Genomic DNA, 12,285 nt, shown 5'->3' on the forward strand with positions numbered 1-12,285 from the left:
GATTATTCAGATTTTCTTCAATGCCAATCAAATATTTTCTTCAAATGAAAGATCCTTTTCTCGACACAAGTGACTGATCTTCTCTATTCCAATAAAACATCTTTGATTTGTTTTAAAAAAAAAAAGTCACTGAGGCTGAGCTCAGTTTCAACCCCAGCTTGGCTTTTGTCTTTCTCACTCCATTTTCTGCTATACTGTAACTCCAGACTCTGAGTGGTCAGCAGTGTTCCTCAGCTTTTCCTGCCATTCCCCTGACCTTCACACCTGCTCCTCATTACTCAATCAGTCCCTTAGTATAGATACACCGGTCCACTAGTTTACTACCTTTGCTGGAATATCTTGTACTCTTGCGATACATATCTATATATATATATCTATATATATATCTATATATATATATATATATATATATATATATATATATATATGTATCCGTTATGACCCCTACCTGTTCTCTGTTAGTGTCTGCTTGCTCTTGTTTAATCCTGCTGACTGCCATCCTGTTGCCAAACCTGTTTTTGCCTCAATCTTTTAATCCTGTCTGCCTCGTTTCTGCTCACCACATCCGTGACAGATATTGAAAATGAGGAAACATGCTGTATAAAACCACATCAACTGATCTGACTGGAATAAAACATGTTTTTTCATGTGTGACTTTTTAAAGATATGTATTCCTTGCAGCACATAATTGTGTATTTAAGTGTAATATGACATCATACACAGCCAGCAGTGGTATTTAGTTTACAATGCCAACACAATAAACGTCATTACATGCATGATAATGTTACACATTTGTTAAAGTTCCCCAGGTGCTGTTTAGTAATTAAGAATTTGGATTTGTTTAATTTTTGTCCTGCAGTGATGTCAACAGCAGTCAGAGATTATTCTGCTTAGTGAAGCTCAACACAACCCCAAGCTATTGTCAGAAAAACATGTTTCCAAGTTAAAGGAAATTGCTTTATATATATATTAACAAATAGAGCTTTTCATGAGCACAGAACTAGAATCAGCTGGATGCAGTCGTTCCACTGTTGTAAATTCATCATTCAGTCTCATAAAATCCCATATGAATACATCCTGAAAAGTGTGAACTTTTACGAGCATAAATCTGCTCCTCACACGATTACCTCGGCAACATTTCATAATAATAAGTCATAATGCTGTACACGGAAGTTAATCTGTAACCAGTGGCTTTACATGAATATAAATCCTCATTTAAATCTGTGGCAGTGGCAGAGAGCAGCTTGACGCAGCGAGGTAGATGAGCTCCTATAAAAATATTTATGTCATGAGCGGAGGAGGTGAGGGCCATGTGGGGAAGTATAAAGCCACACTTCATTGGCTAAATCAATACAGAGCCTCTTAACGCAGATTAGCTGCCTCTTGGTATTCGGCCAAGGCAAAACTATGTTGATTTGGTTTCATTTACTAAGGACGCTTTGCATAAACAGGCAAGAATCTGACCACAAGTTTGGATGATTTAAGCGCCTGTAGATTCCTGCTACAGCTAATTAAACAGGCTGGAGTGTGAGGGAGAGATTGCTTTGAAATTCTAATCCCCTGATAGACATTCAATTAAGGTTTTGACAGTTTTACAACAGCTGTTTGTCTCATTGAAATATATGATGCAAATAATGGGCAGCAACCACCTTCTCACCCCGAATCAAACAGACGAAGCAATAAGTTAATGTAAAGCTGTGCTGTTGTCATGTACTTAAAGCGCTAGATGATGAAAAAACAGGCTCCATTTGAGAGACCTGCCCTCTGTTATAGATGCTGATAATTAATTACAGCTTAAAAAGTCAACTTTTCAAAGCAGGCTGCTTCTTATTTCAGTACAATATGAATATTTTTATGTTTTTTTAAGCCGTTTGATTCACCTGAAGTAGCTTTAAGGTCAGAAAAAAATAATCTTACGCCACACTGTGACTGAATCATACATAAATTATATTCTGCATCAACTATTTCAGCTCTTCATCGGAGTGTTCAAGATGTCTTGTGCATGATTTACACACTTTTCCTCAATATTCTGTCTCACATATTTGGTATCTATAGAAACTACTGGCATCTACATTAGAATTTAAAATATTAAAACTATGTTTGGCTGCACAGCATGACTTTATACCGACTGGACCACCAGCCGGTTGAAGGGTTAAATGAATCAGTGCAGAGACAGAAACATGTCTGGACTGAAAACATGAAAAACGAGGATAATTTCCCCCTTTATGATCCAAAATGTGATCATTTTTTCACGTTTATGCTTTATGTTGAGACATGATTTCCACCAAATCCTAGATTGGTAATAAACCAAAGAAAAAACATTCATACAATACTTGAAGAAAAGGAGCAAGCAGTAAAAAAAAAAAAAACCCTCAGAAAAACAGCTAAACCTGCCAGATTTTACTGCGTTTCTTACTATTATAATAGCATTATAGTCTCCGTTTTTGATTTAATTTACATTTTTCAGACATGATGTGCAGTGCAAACACAAGATGAAAGGAGATTTAAACACACACAAGATGATATTTATGAATTTATTGTCAATTTGTTGGTTGATGATTGTCTAATTCACTATTTTGATGATATAAAGTGCATGTTTATAGTGTATTTCTGCATATTTGCTCATATTTTTAGTTGTATTTTTGTATTTGATGCAAATAAAACACATTTTGAATGATCTTCATGTTCAATTACACACATATCTCATATCTCATATTTTCAGAATTATGCCAGCTGTTCACACCTATACCACTCATGTTTCTGAACTTGACTTCCATTCATGCAATTAGAAGATGGTAAACAGAGAGACTCACTTCCTCCAACCATCGCCGGAGTTTGCCAGCAGGCCAGCAGCAGCAGCAGCAGCCCGAGGTCCAGGTGAGGAGACGCGGTCATAACCCTCTCTGTCTCCGTGCACACACTAACAGACACACCTCTGGATCTTCAGCAGCTCTTCCTCCTCCTCCTCCTCCTTTTCCCCCCCTTTCACTCCCTTGCGTTTTACTGCAAGTCCCCCCACAGGGTCACCACTGTTTCCACACCACCCTTCATTCTTCACCCTCCTCTTCTCCTTCTTCTTATCACGAAGGCACAATTCAAAAGAGAGGGGGGGAAAAAAACCTGCACTGCTTCCCCTTTTTCCACAAGAAATCTTGCGTTTAATCTCCAACTTGCACAAAGTAAGTCAGTAGGTATGCAGCTGCAAATTCAAATATGCTGAATCTCAGTCGGTCTTTTCCCTTCGTGGATCAGACGCGCAGCGGAGGCAGCATAATCAGCCCGGAGAAGCTAACAGGTAGTTCGACCCTCTCCGCCACTTGTCCTCGGCTCTGCTTGTGTCTAGCGGGGCTCAATTTTGCGCCAAATGTCAGCGGAGACGCAGATAAATTCGCCTTTTATCCGCCGGCAGGTGGAAGGTCGCCGGAGTTTCAGCACCGCGGACAGCGCTCAGGCAGGTCGGCTGTCATCTCAGCGAGGAGAGAAGACAAATCAGCGCTGCTTGATGATTTAAATAAATAAAAAAAAGAGAAAGAAGACGACAATAGGGTGTTTAGGCACTCTCTTTTAAAAGGAAGAATGAGGCAGGAGCGCAAAGGTGGCCCGCCTCCTCCAGAGGGCGGCGCGCTGGTTTAATCTGACAGATTATGGGAAACCCGGAGGATCAGAAAATGTCTCTGTCTGCAGGAGCTGCGGTGGTAACTCCTCCAGCCAACCACACACACACACACACACACACACACACACACACACACACACACACACACACACACACACACACACACACACACACACACACACACAAACACAGGAGGCCTGCACGGTGCTTCTCTCAGAATGACGTTACAAATCCTCTCTATACAAAGGATGGAGATGGAGGAGGAGGAGGATGGAGAGGAAGGAGGAAGGCGCATTCCATCACTCTGGTTTACCTGCGTGTTGATCAGCCAGCTGTGGATTATGTGATCAGATTACAAAGATGTGTCGTTATGATTTAAATGAATCATAAAGTCAAACTACGCAAATATCAGTCAATCAAAACAATTTGACTGATGTTTAAAGTCCATTCTTGACGTCAGGAGAACAATCTCACCACATGGTCCATTTAGTAGCTGATGTGAGCTTTCAATCATATCGCATAGTCTTCATCAGCAGATGCAGTTTGCCCATGTTGTCATGGAATTGTGGATCAAATGTACAAAAAAAAAGGCAAAATTGGACCTTGTGGTGAGGCTGTTAATCCTACCTAGGAATAATACAAAGATAAACCTTAAGTATAAGTACATTTACTCAAAAACTGCACATAAGCACAATTTTGAGGTACCTGTACTTTATTGTATTTGTGTATTTCTTCTTCTAAACCATCACATTTAAAGGGGAATCCTGCACTTTTTACTCCAGAACCATTTTTGTTGTGGAGTAAACAGCTTTATTTACCTTGTAGATCAATATTCTCATCAGAAACATGATTATTTTATATGATACATCAATATATTAAACTACTAAAAGCATATAACTGGTGGTTTGAGCTCCACTTGCATCAGTAATAATAATCAAATAATATGACTTCTATAATAATCTAACACACCAAAAAAGGGTCATTCTGCATAATGAGTACCCTACTTTTACTTTTGATACTGAATTACTACAAAATTTAGTTTAAATTTAAATTGTGAATGAAGGACTTTTACTGTTATTCTCCTAGTTAAGAACAAGTACTTTTACTTCAACATCCAAAAGCACTCAATCAAGAGTAACTGGACTTGATGTAGATTCTTGAAATGAGTCCAGTTGCTCTTGACTCAACACTTTTGGATATAACATGACCAGGATGACTGAGCATCTTCACAGTTTTTTTAATACCTTCATTTAACCAGGAAGTCTCTTGAGATACATCATCATCTTTATGAGACACCTGACCAAAAGGGCAGCATAGAGTAGTTAACACAGAGTCACATAAAAAAAACTAATTTACAACATTCACTTATGTTTTCACCTCAATAAAACAAGACCTGAGAGACATAAAGGAGAGAGCTTAACTATGTAAAACACTTAGATTCATCATAAATAATCTTATGTAAGTGAAGGATCTAATTACTTCTTGCACCAGTTGGACCCTTAAAATGACACAAAGCCTTCTCGGAGCCCCATGTGACACATCGTAGATGTCAATGAGTTGTGAGCAGCTCTCAAAACGTCTCATTTGAGTAACTTTTAGAAGCCTGAAGAGATAAAACAATCAAGAAAATCACAACAAAAAAAAAAATACATAAAAGTCACAAAAGTCATAATATAATCTTGTCATGCAGACCTGTATTTTTCCCACTTAAACTTATTTTGTCACTTCCTTTAAGAGGTTTGAACCGCCAAGCTGGTAACCACTGCAGATAGGAGACATAGAAAATACAATTAAGTACAAGACGGACATTAAAAACTCTCAATTTATAGCACTGTGAATCACTTCAGTATTGTTGCACTAGAGGGAGAGATGAAAAATGTCTGTATTTCATTACAAACAGTACAGGATGAGGTTATATTAGTTCATTATGAAGAAAAGAAGAGCAGTTATTCATATTTCTTCTTATAATAACTTGAAAAGTCATGAAACAGGGATAGATGTTGTCGACCTTGCTTGTAAGATCGACTCTACAAAAGAAGGACACTTCTGCAAAGCCTTTCCTACGGTGTAAACTGGCATTTGTCCCTGATATGATGTCAAAACAAAACATCTGTTTTATAAAGTCTCTGTGTGAAACCTGTGAGGCAACTGTTTCCCTGTGACAGTTTTCACACATCATTAATCTCGGGTTGAAGCTTTCGATTTAGCCTCTGATTTATTTCAGCCGGTTTTAACGCTGCACCAGTTGTTTCACCGCAAAGTCAAACAGTTTGACATCGTTGACATTACAGATTGATGTGAGAATTAAAGGACAGCAGATTTTGGTATTGATTTTCTGGGATCAAATGAGACCAAACGTCTTGACAACCTTCAAAAGGGTGAAATAGAAAGCAAGATGTTTGTGTGAAGTACATTTGTCTTATTCAGCCCTTATTCAGAGGACGAAGAGGTACATTGTTCAATTATTCAGTAGAAATATGCATTAGAGGAACATTAGAGGAAAGTCTGAAAAATTATTTTGTGCAGCAGAAGTGCTCTTTTCTTGTTCCTATACTATATATAGCTGTGGTTTTTGTGACCCTCTCTGGGGGTCCTGACCACCAAAGCTGCTCTTGCTTCCTGCTGCCACTTGGAGACGCCGAAGTTTAAAGTTTCCAAGAGCAACTTTAAAAGTAAGACTATAGATTTACCTTTTCCACAGCTTACATTTTGACTTGTCATAGCAAGAAAAGCACCAGATGATAATAATGATGATGGCTCAGCCCCATTCAAGGAAGCCTTACTGGTGAACAATCATGCACTATACCAGTATCATGGATTGGGGAAATGGGATTCAGCCATCATTTATATTAGTAATTGCACCTGTGCTGTCAAAATACCTGCTGTGAAAAAGTTCCATTGTTGTGCTCCAGTTCCATATTTATATACAGTATGTGCTCCGTACTAATTGTGATAGTACATCATTTTTATAATCAACTTACTTGTGTTTGCTGTTTTCTACCTCCAGGAAATGATGAAACGCTGTATTTGCACCGATAGAAATGCAACACTGAAATGTCACTGCTAATTTCACTTTACACAAAGAAAGCAAAAAGGTTTTTCACTGATTCATAATTTTTTTATTATGTTTTGTTACTCAAACTGTTTCACCACCGCCTGCAATTTGTTTTGTTTGCAGCTGTGAGCAGCTCTTCCTGCACTGTTTGACCCCCAAAATCAAACGGTTTTTATTATGTATACTGACTTTTTTTGAGTATGTTCTTAATTTTGTCACTTCTCCAGCATGTTTTCAACACAGTACATACTCAAAACCTGCTGAGAAATCATATATTCTATGAAGTTGGGACACATTTTGTGCTGCGGATGTCAACTATGTGTGTTCTGACTAAGAAGAAAGATACGTATGTGTCTATTAAACATGTTCTCCTCTCTTGGAAGTTTTCATTTCTTCTTTTTTCACAACATTGAATCAAAGCAGATATAATGTGCTTTTCTTGCCACTGACACACAAATTGCTCAATATAGAAAAGTCATATTAACAAAAGGTTGACCCTAGCAGTGTTTGAGAAACTATAGTCGCAGATCTATAAAGTAAAAGACATTAACCAGACGGATGATGCCACTGAACAGTCAGTTCAGGTGGTTCAGACATCTGTTGAGGAAGCCTCCAGGACGCCTCCCTGTGGCAGTTATTTTCAGCAACCGAGAGACGACAGAGGGAGTAGATCAAGAACATGCTGGAGGGTTTAAATATCCCATCTGGTCTGGGAACACCTCAGGATCCCCGTGAAAAAGCTGAATCATCCACTGAGCTTCTTTGCTGCCACCAACCTGGGCCTAAATAATCAGCGGAAAACTGATATATCTATAGAAAGATGGGAAATAAAATGATGATGAACAAAAGATGTTTAATATTTACTGAATTTACAGCAATCCAAAGGGATTTCCAGCCTGAATGTTGCACATTATGCTAATGTTAAATTTCTCATCCCTACCAAAGAAGCTCTGTTGAAAGTCATCACAGTTTGCAGCCGTCCCTTTCTTGTTAAAGCTCCACTTTACTGCACACTTGAGCTGTGTGAGGACTTGTTGGCAAAAATCAAGTTTTACTCCCTTGTTTGCTGCAGTATGCTAATGTGTTTCTTCTGTATAATGCTCAGGGGGGAAAAAAAGAGAAAGGAAAAAGCCCTTAAGTCAGGATGCAGAGTAAAAGGATTAAGGGCGTCTCTGCTTCGAATAACACACAATGCAGAACGTCTCAGACTTATTTCAGGATGACACTTTGGTTTTTGATATTTGAGTTTGAACTTTTCTTGAATATTTTTGTGGGTCAGACTCAAAAAAAAAGCAGCTCTGGATGTCAATGAAAACTTAATCAACTAATTTTTGAATGGAATTTGGCATGAAGCTGATTATCACAACATTTTTAATTAAGGATTTGCAGGTTTTGTTGATCTGCGCTGAGCTCATTCTACTTGTGATCCAATAAACGAAGTCTTACATTGATTTTAAAGGCTGTAATTAATTGATTAGCAGTTTTAGCAATCATTAAACATAACACCTACAGGAATTTATGGTCCTTTTGAAGATCCTAATGAACAAACACATCAAAGAGACAAGTCCAGAGGATGAATACTGAAGATGACTCCTGTTCAGTTCAGTGGGATTTCTGTGTACCGACTCTCTCCACCAAGGGGAGCTAACAGCCTGCACAAGATCATTTGTCCTTTGGCAATGCTAAGATTATGAGTCAACCAACTTCAGAACATGTCTTCATCCAGCAGAGTAAACATGTCCAGTGCAGGCCCAGAGAAACGAGGCTGGTTTATAACGGCCATACTGCACCTTTTAGATATATAGTATCATTTGTAAGTGCATTTGTCTGCCTTAAGAGCATGTGGAAAATCATAAAATGTGTTAAAAATACTAAAAAGGACTCAATAAGACTAATGAAGCATCCAGGGACGGGGTCGCCTTGGAAGTGTTAGCTGGAGATAAAAACAGTGAGATGCACCAAATGCACAAAAGTAACAAGCATCAAAATAAAAATAAAAACTAAAAAAACAGCAATTATGGGATAAACTTACTATTAACAATCTCCTGTCTTGTGTTAAACCTCAAAATATGTTCTTCACTTGACAATTTTGATGAATAGTTTATTATTATTATCTTTTAAGGACCTAAAATCAACCAATATTGGATTTTGAGGGCAATGCTGAAGTCTAGATTTTTAATATTTTAACATTTTCATGCAAGTATTTATCATATTCAGTGAGCAACAACATGCCACAAAATTTTACATGAATGTGACTCTTTCAGGTGAACCACACAAGTTGGTTAAATAGACAAGAGCACAGTATTCACATCAAGGATTCATTTACGAAGAAAAAATACACGATTTAGTAAAAAAAAACCCAGTGAGTTAAGAGTCTTTGTTCCCAAAATAATAATGACACCATGTTTACTTAACAAACTTCATGAGCCACCCTGAAACAACCCTTTTAAAAGCTAATTTATGGAACAATAAATATGATGTCCATGTTTTTTTAAAAAAAAAAAAAAAAAAAAGCACCAAGCTGCAGGGTTCATTCCAATTTTTCACAGCTGAGCGGTTTATGCTGTCCCTCAGAGACGTGAATGCAAATTACAATACGCAATGACAATGATGGCAAGAGTTACAAATCAAAAAAAACTCCCTGATGTTGTTTGACTGTGATGTTGGAGACTGTCCTGACATGACTATTGCTTCTTGATTTGATTCAATCTCTTATATTTTCCTACTTATCTCTTTGAATTAGGTCAGATTTTTCTTATATTTCACACATTTATGCAGCCAGCACAAATCAGCACACGCCCATATAAGGAAAAGCTGGATTTTTACTCGAGGGAGGAAAAGAAAGCTTGAAATTACAAGGGCTAATTTGATTTTTTTTTTTTATTCTTTGCTAATGATGAAAGGCAGCCATGCATGGGCTAAGTGAGCAGCTCCACATATGGTGCTGGCGTGTGCCGCAGCCATGAGGAATGTCAGTTTTAGTAAGCAGCAATCCTCTGTGTGCCCACGTCCATCCTGCAGGACACACTACGCTTTAACATAATCTGCATGAATGTATGAAAAATCAACTTGATAAAAAGCGCCTTTCAGCAAGGCACTGACAGAAAGGCTGCTGGTTTAAAACCTGCCATGAGGAGGAGGAGAAGAATCTGATAACCGCTAAAACATCGGAGTCAGATATCGTCCAGAAATGTGTGTCAGCGGTTAAAAACAAATGAGGCTCTTGTCTCAATGTTCAGCTTTTTATTCATGCATGGAACAGCTCATTATAATTTCATAGAGACATGAGCGCTAAATGACTCGGCAGCATCCCGATTCACAGAAACGTCTGGCTAAGTCTCAGTTTTTCTCTCTGCAACTTCTAGCTGGTGTCTTTTGTGTCGTCTTAATACATCAATGCAAACCAGAGCAACGTCTGCTGCAGCACAATCCTGAGGACGGACCAATAAATTATCTCCGTCACGGCTGCAGGAGCCATTCAGGACACTGAGGTCACGTCCTCTGTATTCTATCAGGCAATTTGGGGATTTTAGGGACCAGTGGGGGGAAATTAAGTCTCCGCAACTGAAACTTAAGCATGGTGGGTATTTTACAGGCTGATTAACACAACATATATTTAAATTTAAGTACTTTTAGGGGAACAAAAAAGAAACTAGAGTTAGTTGCCAACTATTAAATGAACAGCAAAGTATTTTGATAATCGATTATTTGCTTTGAAACCTTTTTTAGGAGGAAATTCTGTGTTTCCAGCTTCTTAAAATATGAATATTTTCTGGTTTCTTTAGTCTTCTATGACAGTAAACTGTATATCTTTGCGGTTAAGGTGAGGATGTCACCTTGAGGTTTGGCAAACAGTGATCAACATTTTTCATCATTTTCTGGACCAAACAACTAACAGATTCATTGAGAAAAATAATTGACAGATTAATCAATAATGAAAATTAGCTGCAGCTCTAAAGAAACTAATAAAATGATTCATCACTTTGCCATCATTATTCCTAGCAGACAGTAAAAGGCTTTTAAACAACATTTAAACTTTCATGTTTGGAGATAAAATTAGCAGAAATGTAACTGAATGGTAATTTAAAGGAAGTAAAATATGAAAAATGCAATAACTCAAGATTTTATAGACTTTCTAGTGTCTGATAAACTTTTCTGATGGGTTTAAACCCTGGCTGCAGCCCCACTTGTCACTTTTGCTTTTTAGCACCACTTCACTGAACTCCAGCTTCATTAAACTAAACTACTCCACTCAAATGACTCAGACTCTCCATTTTGTCCAGTACTCAACTGTAATGTACATAGTGTCTGAATATATTCATAGATCTGTCCAAACCTGTGTTTCATACCTCAATCCAGGATTTTCTCTTACTGTTTTTGGTCAAAAATCCTACTACACAACACGTCCTCATGTTTAGGGGATTTCTCTCACCTCTCTATGCCTGCGAGCGCATTTAGTCCTCACAAGTATAGAACTGCAAGACCAAAGAGGCCCTTGCATACAGTATACAGACACACAGCCATGTGCAAACAGTGACACTTCCAGCATATTCAGGGCATCAAGGCTTCAGTCCCACTGACACCCAGGGGAACTTGTGTCCTTTGTCAAAGCAACTGGTTCTGCCACACTGGCAGCTTCAGCTAGGAGGCAACCAGAGGAATGTGTGTGTGTGTGTGTGTGTGTGTCTGTGTGTGTGTGTTTATGAGAGAGAGCAAGTATGAAAGAGAGAGAGAGAGGAGGAGAGAAAGAGAAAACACTGTATATATGAACAATCATCAAGCACGGTAGGCTGTCATCCTACAAACACGTACAAAAAAATCCAAAGGCTACAGAAACCTCGCAGTCCGACTCACATCATTTGATTGACAGGTGATCTCTACTGTAGCAACAGCACAGCTATGACTGCTTAGCAACAAGGACAGGGACAAGATGTATCAGCACTTAATCTGTCATCTTGGAAAATGTGGATTTTTCCCCAACAATGAACTGCAGCCAAAGGAAGACAACAAAATGATTGTTTGATGTTGGAAACCTCAACATTCGATTACAGAACCAATAGGAAAACACGTTTTTTGACATTAGTGATTTAGAGGAATCCAGAGCCATCAATCTAACCATTTTAAGCTGTGTTGAAATAATCCGAGCTCAGTTTTTATAACTACTTTTTTTGTACTTTTCACCTCTGAGATGAAAAGTTTTGGATTGTGTGAGGGGTCGCCACTGAGGCAATTATTTTTGTTTCTGTCTTTTGCTTGCTTACTTTATACTGAAATAACTCATATTTTGTCCTATTATGTGTTGCAAAGCAGGGTAAAACATCACAGATGACACATAGACACAGGAAGGAGTGGGGGGGGCATTAAGTTGATTACCTATCATTCATGGTGTTGACCTCCATGTTCACTTCTGTGGACGTCGTCATATTGAGAGGCATCAGAGCTGCTTCAGAAATAAGTAGCAGCATAAGTAAACGCACATATTGTTGGAGGCAGAACTACAAACGGTAAAAGGCTATTGCATAAAAACAGATTCCATTTATCGGTAAGTTTTCTTAAAGCTGAAACAACTAACTGATTAATCGATCAACAGAAAATGAATTGGCAACTATTTTGA

General features: G+C 38.2%; 1 protein-coding gene across 5 annotated transcripts in view; it reads right to left on the reverse strand.

Moving 5' to 3' along the window:
- LOC121891991 (fibronectin type III domain-containing protein 4-like) overlaps positions 1-12,285 on the reverse strand; it is a 69,492-nt gene that overhangs the window by 27,914 nt on the left and 29,293 nt on the right. For 3 of the 5 annotated variants that reach the window (XM_042404718.1, XM_042404716.1, XM_042404715.1), the window contains one exon: positions 2,814-3,498. The exons of 1 other annotated variant lie outside the window; for it this stretch is intronic. In XM_042404718.1, coding sequence (XP_042260652.1) covers positions 2,814-2,895 — 82 coding nt within the window. In that variant the 5' untranslated portion in view covers positions 2,896-3,498. Of the gene's footprint in view, positions 1-2,813; positions 3,499-12,044; positions 12,267-12,285 lie in introns of those variants that run through there. One more of the 5 variants, XM_042404719.1, reaches the window with a different exon arrangement.

This window comes from Thunnus maccoyii, chromosome 24 (assembly GCF_910596095.1).
Source record: "Thunnus maccoyii chromosome 24, fThuMac1.1, whole genome shotgun sequence".
Lineage (NCBI taxonomy): Eukaryota > Metazoa > Chordata > Actinopteri > Scombriformes > Scombridae > Thunnus > Thunnus maccoyii.